General features: G+C 52.1%; 1 protein-coding gene across 1 annotated transcript; it reads left to right on the plus strand.

The window, feature by feature from the left end:
* Positions 1-3,715: 3,715 nt before the first annotated feature.
* RAB13 (RAB13, member RAS oncogene family) lies at positions 3,716-10,475 on the plus strand. Its single transcript, XM_069728947.1, has 8 exons — positions 3,716-3,940; positions 7,198-7,258; positions 7,605-7,665; positions 7,858-7,935; positions 8,290-8,379; positions 9,613-9,678; positions 9,759-9,809; positions 9,888-10,475. The coding sequence occupies exons 1-8, from the start codon at positions 3,817-3,819 to the stop codon at positions 9,960-9,962; spliced, it is 606 nt and encodes a 201-aa protein (XP_069585048.1). The 5' UTR covers positions 3,716-3,816; the 3' UTR covers positions 9,963-10,475.
* Positions 10,476-11,170: the final 695 nt, after the last annotated feature.

Genomic DNA, 11,170 nt, shown 5'->3' on the forward strand with positions numbered 1-11,170 from the left:
TGAGTCCTACACTGCAGTTCTGCAGGACCAGACACGTCTACATTTGTGTATATGGCATTGATAATTTTCCGCCTCGCTGTACATACTGTCAGGGGCTGCGGTGGCGTTCACGGTGGTCACCAGCTGCGATTTGTGACTTGCCCATTTCTTACATAGTGGCTGAATGATGTGCTAGATTCATAAGGAGGCCACCACAGCCACGTACCCTCGCGTCCAACCCACAGCATTCATGTGCACATACCCTAACTAGGGAATATATAGCTGCCAGAGGGGGGAGGAGATTGATTCAGGAACTTACTGGGAGCTGCGCAGGAGCAGAATGAGCCAGGAACTAACTGTGAACTATATAGCTGGTAGAGGGGGAGAGGAGACAAATCCAGGAACTATACAGCTGCCAGAAGGGAGAGGAGGCTGATTCAGAAACTTACTGGGAACTATACAGCTGCCAGAGGGGGGCACATAAGCAGATTGATCCAGGAACTATGAACTATATAGCAGGTGGAGGGGGGGGAGAGACAAATCCAGGAACTATATAGCTGCCTGAAGGGGGTAGAAGACTGATCCAGTAACTAAAAACAAACACCTAAACGATGGTGCCCTCTCGGCCAACAGGGGGCATACCTCTAGGCCTAACCATATAAACCTAAAACAACATTGAACGCACTAGACAGATCAAGTGATATCTAGATCCAAAAGATCATACTAAAAATGGTCATTCAGCACAGACCTTTGGTCAATGACCATTTTTAGTATGATCTTTTGGATCTAGGTATCACTTGATCTGTCTGATGCGTTCAATGTTGTTTTAGGTTTATATGATCGAGTAACTAAGCAGGAACTATACAGCTGCCAGTGGAGGGAGGAGACTGATCCAGGAATTTATTGAGAACTGTACAGCTGCCAGAGGGGCGAGGGACTGATCCAGAAACTAACTAGGGACTATACAGCTGCCAGAGGAGGAAAAAACTAATCTGTTGATAACAAGGAAAGGGTAAAAAAGCAACGAAAAGCAACAATATCGTTAACAATATCGTTATGTGTGAAGGTACCTTAACACTTGGGTGCTTTTGGGACTTTGATAGAGGACAGAGCAATGGGGAATTTCACACTGATCAGTTGCCTGTGGAGGGTGAAGTGAAGACTGAGACAGATAAATTATAGTAAAGTATTGGGTAGTTGTCTCTCCCGACTTATGTGTCACACTTTTTCCTTTGCACCTTCTCTGTGTCACACTTCCCGATTTCTCTTTTCCACACACGGTATCTCCTGTGGTAGTGATCTCCATGCCCTGTGTGTCAGGTGAAGTGTTGCTTCTTCCTTGATGTCTCCTTTGTCCTGGGTGGAGAGCCTCCTCTTCCCTGGTGACTCCTGGGTCCCGGGTGGAGTGCCTACCCATCTCTGGTGGGTCCTGGGTGGAGTGAATACCCTTCTCTGGTGGCTCCTGGGTCTCAGGTGGAGTGCCTCCTTTTCATCCCCGATGGCTCTTGGGTCTCAGGTGGAGTGTCTCCTCTGTCCCGGGTGTACTTCCTCCTCTTCTTTATTGGTTGCTCCTCTGTCCCGGGTGGTGTGCCTCCTTTTCTTCCCTGGTGGCTCCTCTGTCCTGGGTGAAGTGCCTCTTCTTCCCTGGTGTCTCCTCTGTCCTGGCTGGAGTGCCCCCTTTTCTTCCCTGGTGGCTTCTGGGTCCCAGGTGGAGTGCCTTCTCTTTGTCCCTGGTGGCTTCTGGGTCCCAGGTGGAGTGCCTTCTCTTCTTCCCTGGTGGCTCCTGGGTCCCAGATGGAGTGCCTCCTCATTTTCCCTGGTGGCTCCTCTGTCCCAGGTGTAGTGCCTCCTCTTCTTCCTTGGTTGCTCCTCTGTCCCGGGTGGAGTGCCTCCTTTTCTTCCCTGGTGGCTGCTCTGTCCTGATTGGAGTGACTTCTCTTTATTCTTGGTGGCTCCTGGGTCCCGGGTGAAGTGGCTCCTGGGTCCCGGGTGGAGTGACTCTTCTTCCTTAGTGGCTCCTGGGTCCCGGGTGGAGTGTCTCCTCTTTATCCCTGGTGGCTTCTGGGTCCTGGGTGGAGTGCCTCCTCTTCTTCTTCCTTGGTGGCTCCTCTGTCCCAGGAGGTGTGCCTCCTCTTTCTTCACTGGTGGCTCCTCTGTCCCTGGTGGAGTGACTCTTCTTCCTCAGTGTCTCCTCTGTCCCGGGTGGAGATCCTCCTCTTCTTCCTTGGTGGCATCCAAGTGGAGTGCCTCCTCTTCATCCCTGGTGGCTCCTGGGTCCCGAGTGGAGTGCCACCTCTTCATCCCTTGTGGCTCCTTGGTACCAGGTGGAGTGCCTCCTTTTCATCCCTGATGGCTCCTGGGTCCCAGGTGGAATGCCTCTTCCCTGGTGTCTCCTCTGTCCCAGGTGGAGTGCCTCCTCTTTTTCCTTGGTGGCTCTTGGGTCTCTGGTGGGGTGCCTCCTCTTTTTCCCTGGTGGCGTGCCTCCTCTTCATTCCTGGTGTCTCCTGGATCCCAGGTGGAGTGCCTCCTTTTCATCCCCGATGGCTCCTGGGTCTCAGGTGGAGTGCCTCCTCTTCTTCCCTGGTGTCTCCTCTGTCCTGGCTGGAGTGCCCCCTCTTCTTCCCTGGTGGCTTCTGGGTCCCAGGTGGAGTGCCTCCTCTTCTTCCTTGGTTGCTCCTCTGTCCCGGGTGGAGTGCCTCCTTTTCTTCCCTGGTGGCTGCTCTGTCCTGGTTGGAGTGACTTCTCTTTATCCTTGGTGGCTCCTGGGTGAAGTGGCTCCTGGGTCCCGGGTGGAGTGACTCTTCTTCCTTAGTGGGTCCCGGGTGGAGTGTCTCCTCTTTATCCCTGGTGGCTTCTGGGTCCTGGGTGGAGTGCCTCCTCTTCTTCTTCCTTGGTGGCTCCTCTGTCCCGGGTGGTGTGCCTCCTTTCTTCCCTAGTTACTCATCTGTCCCTGGTGGAGTGACTCTTCTTCCTCGGTGTCTCCTCTGTCCCGGGTGGAGTGCCTCCTCTTTTTCCCTGGTGGCTCATCTGTCCCAGGATGGATTGCCTACTCCTCTTTCCTGGTGGCTCCTCTGTCCCGGGTGGAATGCCTCCTTTTCTTCCCTGGTGTCATTTGTAGTCTCGGGTGGAGTGCCTCATCCTCGTCTCTGGTGTCTCCTGCGGTCCTGGGTGGAGTGCCTCCTCCTCTCCCCTGGTGTCTCCTGTGTCTAGTGCCTCCTCTTCTTCCCTAATGTCTCCTGGGTCCCCAGGTGGAGTGCCTCCTCCTATTCCTTGGTGTCATTTGTGGTCCCTGGTGAAGTGCATCCTCCTCTTGCCTGGTGTCGTCAGTGTCCACGGGTGGAGTGCCTGCTCTTCTTCCCTGGTGTCTCCTGGGTTCCCGAATGGAGAGCCTTTTTATCCTCTCTGGTGTCTCCTGTGGTCCTGGGTGGAGTGCCTCCTCCTCTTCTCTGGTGTCTCCTGTGTCCCTGCATGGAGTTCCTCCTCTTCTTCCCTAGTGTCTCCTGGGCCCCGGGTGGAGTGCCTCCTCCTCTTCCCTGGTATCTTCAGGGTCCTGTCTACAGTGTCTCTTCCCAGGTATCTCCTGTGTCCCTGGTGTAGTTCCTCTTAGTGACCCTTGTGTCTCGGGTGGAGTGCCTCCTCTTCCCATTCTTTCCTTCATTCCTGCAGGTTTTCCTCTTCTTTTTTTTCCTGGCCAATCCTGAGTTGTCTCCCAGCGGCTCCCCCTCCTCCTCTCCTCGCCTCTTCCTCGCCCCTGTCCTCTCTTCCTCCTCCTCCTCTTTTGGCTCTCTTCTTTTTTTTTTTTTACTTTTGCTCTCCTCTTTTCCTCTCCAGGTCAATATGGCAAAATCCTATGACCATCTCTTCAAGCTGTTGCTGATCGGAGACAGTGGGGTGGGGAAGACTTGTTTGATCGTCCGCTTCTCTGAGGACAGCTTCAACAACACCTACATCTCCACCATAGGTAACTTGTCCTTGCCCTTCCCCTCTGGCCGGGGGATCTACAGGCACCCAGAGCTAGAGTGTAGACTGTTAGCTCTGTGGGCGAGCTGTAAGGTCTGTGTGTGAACCGGTTCTGTATCTTGTGGTGTTCGTTGATTATTGTACAGTTTCTATATCTTTATATTGTATTTTGCTGTAGTTTCTCATCCTTGTGTGTGGTTGTGTTGTTATAGCCAGTGTGTGGCTGTATTCAGTCACTGGTTTCTTGTCCTTCCTTGCGTGTGGTTGTGTTGCTATGTGTGGATGTACTATGTTGTGCATGCTGTGTAGTGTTGCCGGTTTCTCATCCTTCCATTTGTATGGTTGTGTGGCTGTACTATGTTGTGCTCTCTGTGTACAGTCGCTGGTTTCTTGTGCTTCCTTGTGTATGATTGTGATGTTATATCCGGTGTGTGGCTGTAGTATATTGTGCACACTGTGTAGCTTCACTGGTTACTCGTCCTTCCTTGTGTATGATTGGGTTGTTATCCAGTGTGTGGCTGTGTACCTTCCCTAGATATTCCTCCTTTCTTGTGAATGGTTGTGTGTGTGTTTGTGTGTGTGGCTGTACAATGTTGTGCACGCTGTGTACTTCCCTTGGTTACTCATCCTTCCTTTTGTATGATTGTGTTGTTACATCTGGTGTGTGGCTGTATTGTGCATGCTGTGTACAGTCGCTGTTTTCTTATCCTTGTGTATGGCTGTGTTGTTATATATGATGTGTTGCTGTGTTGTACATGCTGTGTACAGTCGCTGGTTTCTCGTTCCTCCTTGTGTATGGTTGTGTTGTTATATCCATTGTGTGGCTGCATTGTGCACGCTGTGTACAGTTGTTGGTTTCTCGTCCTTCCTTGTGCATGGTTGTGTTATATTTGGATGGGTGCTGTATTGTGTAGTGCGCGCTGTGTATAGGCTCTGTTTTTTTTGTCCTTCCTTGTGAATGGTTGTGTTGCTTTGTGTGGATGTTCTATGTTGTGCATGCTGTGTAGTGTTGCTGGTTTCTCGTCCTTCCTTTTGTATGGTTGTGTGGCTGTACTATGTTGCTGTGTACAGTTGCTGGTTTCTTGTGCTTCATTGTGTATGATTGTGGTGTTATATCCAGTGTGTGGCTGTAGTATATTGTGCACACTGTGTAGCTTTACTGGATACTCATCCTTTCTTGAGAATGGTTGTGTCTGTGTGTGTGTTGTGTGGCTGTACAATGTTGTGCACGCTGTGTACCTTCGCTGGTTACTCATCCTTCCTTGTGTGTGATTGTGTTGTTACAACTGATATGTTGCTGTGTTGTGCACACTTTGTACGGTCACTGGTTTCTCGTTTTTCCTTGAGTATGGTTGTGTTGTTACATCTGGCATGTGGTTGTATTGTGTTGTGCACACTGTGTGCAGTCTCTGGTTTATCATTCTTCCTTGTGTATGGTTGTGTTATGTCCAGTATGTGGCTGTATTGTACACACTGTGCACAGTTGCTGGTTTATCGTCCTTCATTGCGTGTCATTGTGTTGTTACATTTGGTGTGTTGCTGTATTGTATTGTGCACACTGTGTACAGTTGCTGGTTTCTTGTCCTTTCTTGTGTTGTATGGTTGTGTTATATCTGAATGGTTGTTGTATTGATGGTTGTTGTATTGTGAAGTGCACGCTGTGTACAGTTGCTGGTTTCTCGTGCATCCTTGGGTATAATTGTATGGTTCTATCTGGTGTGTGGCTGTACTATGTTGTGCATGCTGTGTAGTGTTGCTGGTTTCTTGTCCTTCCTTTTGTATGGTTGTGGGGCTGTACTATGTTGTGCACCCTGTGTACAGTCGCTGGTTTCTCGTCCTTCCTTTTGTATGGTTGTATTGTTATATCTGGAGTGTTGCTGTCTTGTGTTGTGCACACTGTGTGCATTCGCTAGTTTATCGTCCTTCCTTGTGTATGGTTGTGTTGTTACAGTTACATCTGGTGTGTGGCTGTATTGTGCATGGTGTGTACAGTCGCTGGTGTATCGACCTTCCTTGTGTATGGTTGTGTTATGTCCAGTGTGTGGCTGTATTGTGCACCCTGTGTACAGTCGCTGGTTTCTCGTCTTTCCTTTTGTATGGTTGTAGTGTTATATCTGGACTGTTGCTGTCTTGTGTTGTGCACACTGTGTACATTCACTGGTTTATCGTCCTTCCTTGTGTATGGTTGTGTTGTTACATCTGGTGTGTTGTTGTATTGTGTAGTGCACGCTGTGTACAGTTGCTGGTTTCTCATCCTTGTGTATGGTGGTGTTGTTACATCAGGTATGTTGCTGTACTGTGTTGTGCACACTGGTCTTTCATCCTTCCTTGTGTATGGTTGTGGTGCTATTGCGGTGCATCTTACATGATAATGGTATCTTTGCTCGGCTCCTCATCCAAATCTTCTATAGTATGTCAGGCTCACGCTCTGTGCTCATATCGTAGTTGGCGGCAGAGACACCATCTTGGGACTACGAGTCCCTCATTTTGTCATCTAGTAGGGACCATGCATCACATTGGTGTTAGCAGAATAGACCCCTATATGCTAACTTTTTCATAGATTTGTCAGTCTGGCTCCGGTGACTGACTTAGGCTACGTTCACATTAGCGTTTCCCGACGCAGCGTCGGGAAACGCAGCGGCGACGCATGCGTCATGCGCCCCTATATTTAACATGGGGGACGCATGGACATGCGTTGTGCTGCGTTGTGCGACGCATGCGGTTTTTTTGCCGCAAGCGTCGGGCAAAGAAAACGCAACAAGTTGCATTTTTTTGCGTCGAAATTTCGGCAAAAAAGGACGCATGCGTCGCAAAACGCAGCGTTTTAGCGTGCGTTATGGTGCGTTTTTATTTGCATTGTGCGTTGCGTCGCCGACGCAGCGGCGCACAACGTAAATGTGAACGTAGCCTTAACGCAGCGACATTGGAGACTTCCCCAGTTTTATGATTTTATCTTGGTAACAAAAGCAGGAAGACACACCAATGCTAATCCACTGTCACTCAGGATTCCTCATCTTCCTTCCTGCCCCTATTTGTCTTTGTAGTTTGGAAGGGGGGAAGGGTAAAAACACCAAAATCTGCAACATGATGGCGGTATGACTCCTCCTGTGTGAGTCCAGAATGACCACACGCTGGAGTTCAGGAAAGTTGGGTGACCACAGAATGATCCCCACAATATGGCCACTGACACCCCACTCTCCCAGTATCCTGATTGGCACCATGGGCAATTCGTATAATAGTTTCTCCTTTTTCTGGCAGGAATCGACTTTAAGATTCGAACGACCGAAATCCAAGGGAAGAAAATCAAACTGCAGGTCTGGTGAGTCATTGAGGGGCGGAACGTTCAAGAGGTTCTGCAGCAGCATTGAGTGTGAGACAGGACACCCTTGTTAAACGGACGATCCCAAACAACTGATATAACCTCCCTGATACATCTACTCAATGATATAACTAGTGATGAGTGAACGTGCTTGGCTAACATGTTATAACAGCCGCAACTCATGCAGCCACATGGACTCGAACGTAATATACGAGCACGCCCAAGAAACTCGCATAACACGTTATCTGAGCACGTTCGCTCATCACTAGCAATAACCCCAAAAATGACCAGTTGTACGCGCCTTTATGGGTTAGTGGGTAGGCATCTGATGACTGGTATCTTTTAGGGACACGGCTGGACAGGAGAGGTTCAAGACCATCACTACGGCCTATTATCGGGGAGCAATGGTGAGTACCTCATCTTCATAGCTTAAAGAAAACAGGGCGCCAATACTGATGCACTCTACTTGGACGGGCTCTGATCTTTTATGCTGCAGTTCTACCAGTCATCCAGCAGGAGGCAACGTCTGCTCGAGGCCTGCTCCCTATGGCAACCTACTATGTATTCGAATATAAGGGGACAGTGGCTTTGTGTTTCAGGGGATCATCCTGGTCTATGACATCACGGATGAGCGATCCTTTGAAAATATTCAGAACTGGATGAAGAGCATAAAAGAGGTGAGTGATCGGAGTAGCAACTGAAGGCGGAAGATTATTAGAGGAGCAAAGGGTGCAGGACCCTAGGGAGTAATGGCTGTTAGATGTCCAGGTGGTGAGGGTAGTCCAAGGTCCGTAAGTCCAAAAGGTAAGAAGTATCGAAGATCTGGTTGGGGGACATATCCATTCCAAAGAATTAGGAACATCTTCGGTGAGTGTGGGGTCCTGCAGCTCTGAAGGCCTTCAGGGTTTGGGTTGTTTGAGAGCGAGGAACACTACATGCTCTTACTCTATTGGACTCTTGGTCATTTTGGAGGGGTGGGTGGTGAGTGGGTTGGACTGTTCCTTTCCTGTGACATGTTGTTGTTCCTGCAGAACGCTGCTCCGGGTGTAGAGCGGATGCTTCTGGGAAATAAATGTGACATAGAGAGCAGACGGAAAGTCCCAAAAGAGCGAGGGGAAAAGGTGAGCGCGTGTCCTGCGTAATGGGGACCATTGTCTGCCCGTGTGTCCGGCGCGCTCTGGGGACGCCTCTGCCCGTGTGTCCGGCGCGCTCTGGGGACGCCTCTGCCCGTGTGTCCGGCGCGCTCTGGGGACGCCTCTGCCCGTGTGTCCGGCGCGCTCTGGGGACGCCTCTGCCCGTGTGTCCGGCGCGCTCTGGGGACGCCTCTGCCCGTGTGTCCGGCGCGCTCTGGGGACGCCTCTGCCCGTGTGTCCGGCGCGCTCTGGGGACGCCTCTGCCCGTGTGTCCGGCGCGCTCTGGGGACGCCTCTGCCCGTGTGTCCGGCGCGCTCTGGGGACGCCTCTGCCCGTGTGTCCGGCGCGCTCTGGGGACGCCTCTGCCCGTGTGTCCGGCGCGCTCTGGGGACGCCTCTGCCCGTGTGTCCGGCGCGCTCTGGGGACGCCTCTGCCCGCGTGTCCGGCGCGCTCTGGGGACGCCTCTGCCCGCGTGTCCGGCGCGCTCTGGGGACGCCTCTGCCCGCGTGTCCGGCGCGCTCTGGGGACGCCTCTGCCCGCGTGTCCGGCGCGCTCTGGGGACGCCTCTGCCCGCGTGTCCGGCGTGCTCTGGGGACGCCTCTGCCCGCGTGTCCGGCGCGCTCTGGGGACGCCTCTGCCCGCGTGTCCGGCGCGCTCTGGGGACGCCTCTGCCCGCGTGTCCGGCGCGCTCTGGGGACGCCTCTGCCCGCGTGTCCGGCGCGCTCTGGGGACGCCTCTGCCCGCGTGTCTGGCGAGCTCTGGGGCACCTCTGCCCGTGTGTCCGGCGCGCTCTGGGGACGCCTCTGCCCGTGTGTCCGGCGCGCTCTGGGGACGCCTCTGCCCGTGTGTCCGGCGCGCTCTGGGGACGCCTCTGCCCGTGTGTCCGGCGCGCTCTGGGGACGCCTCTGCCCGTGTGTCCGGCGCGCTCTGGGGACGCTTCTGCCCGTGTGTCCGGCGCGCTCTGGGGACGCCTCTGCCCGTGTGTCCGGCGCGCTCTGGGGACGCCTCTGCCCGCGTGTCCGGCGCGCTCTGGGGACGCCTCTGCCCGCGTGTCCGGCGCGTTCTGGGGACGCCTCTGCCCGCGTGTCCGGCGCGCTCTGGGGACGCCTCTACCCGTGTGTCCGGCGCACTCTGAGGGGTGCCTCTGCGCTGTTCTTGTGTACCTTTTGGATAACATATGTACCTTTTTATCACATCCTTTTTACGCCCCTTGCCTGTCAGCTTGCTAAGGATCATGGAATCCGATTCTTTGAGACGAGTGCTAAGTCCAGTCAGAATGTGGACGAGGTGAGTGACCCGCTATGTTTCAGCCACAGAGTCTAGTGTCCTGGATTCTTCTCTACTGACTCGTCCCCTTCTCTCCGCAGGCTTTTAATGCATTGGCCACTGACATCCTAATGCAGATGTCACGCAGGGCGGTGAGTGAGACCTCTGTAGTCACTGTCCAAACCCCAAGCCCCCCTTGATGACTCTTTTTTTTCTTTCTTTTTTTGCAGGCTCATGGGTTGAAAGATCCGGTGGATTTAAAGAGCTCCTCCAAGAAGGGAAGCAATAAGTGTTCTGTGATCTAAGAATTGGCCGGAGGGAGATTAGTGGCGCCTCGTCCATAAGGACACCGTTCATCCTGATATAGAACTAATACAGAATTAATTGGCGTTGTCCCCAGTACCAGGCAGGGACCTTCCTTAGAAGCCTTATAATCTAGGAGTAGCGGACTGTACTGGGGCCAGGGGGACCCAGATGTGGACTGTGAATGTGGGCCTCAGGGAACAGACCTCACCGGCCGGCACTGGACCTCCTCCTATTTTGGGGTGATCCCTCCCCATGATTATGGACCACACGCGGGGGATTAGATGAAGAACTGGGGATGTAATGAGGATGTATGTAGTATGTGGCATGCTGGGATTTGTAGTCCACCACGGATGGAGATGAATCATTGCTGCAGTTTTGGCTGTGACTAGAGATTTTTCTGCGGCTCTGTCCTGCAACCCTGTGCTCAGATTTATGTATGTGACTGTACTCTATGTGAGGGGCCACACAATGACCTATCACCTGCACAATAATAAATAACTTCTGGTCATCCAGCTCCACGAGACTTGACTACCATCTTGTCCAGTGATGATACTTCCTGTGGAGCCCAGGGTGGCACTAATATCGCAGGAGGTATCATGTGTAATAAAGAGGAATTTCTAAAAGCGCTGGAGTCAGAGTCCTGAATATATATCAACACCGGCCCCTAGCAACCAATCAGCATGCAGCTTTCACTTATATTTCTCTGGTAAAATGAAAGCTGTGCTGTGATTGGTAGCTAGGAGCAATGAAGAAAGTTATCATAAATCTGCTCTATGTATCCACCAGTCAGCCACAACATTAATACCAGTGGCCGGTGCAGTGATGACACTGACATATGGTGACAACAGAAGAAGAAAAATGGCCACAAGGATCTGTGCGACTGTGACAAGACCAGACAAAGGGGATCAGAGCATCTCCAAAACGGCCACTGTGGGGTGTATATGACAGCTGTTCTAGGGCGTTTTTGGTGCACTACGCATCTCAGGGGGTCTTCCCGATATTATTATTATTCATTTTTGTAGCGCCATTTATTACATGGCACTTTACATGTGAAAAAAGGGGCATACATAGACAAGTACAATAAACATGAGCAATACAAGGCACACACAAATCAGAAGGAGAAAGGACCCTGCCCCCGAGGGCTCACAGTCTACAGGGGATGGGGGAGGATATACTAGGAGAGGGAAGAGCTGGTTGTGCGGCGGTT

The sequence above is a fragment of the Ranitomeya imitator genome, chromosome 1 (assembly GCF_032444005.1).
Source record: "Ranitomeya imitator isolate aRanImi1 chromosome 1, aRanImi1.pri, whole genome shotgun sequence".
NCBI classification, from domain to species: Eukaryota; Metazoa; Chordata; class Amphibia; order Anura; family Dendrobatidae; genus Ranitomeya; species Ranitomeya imitator.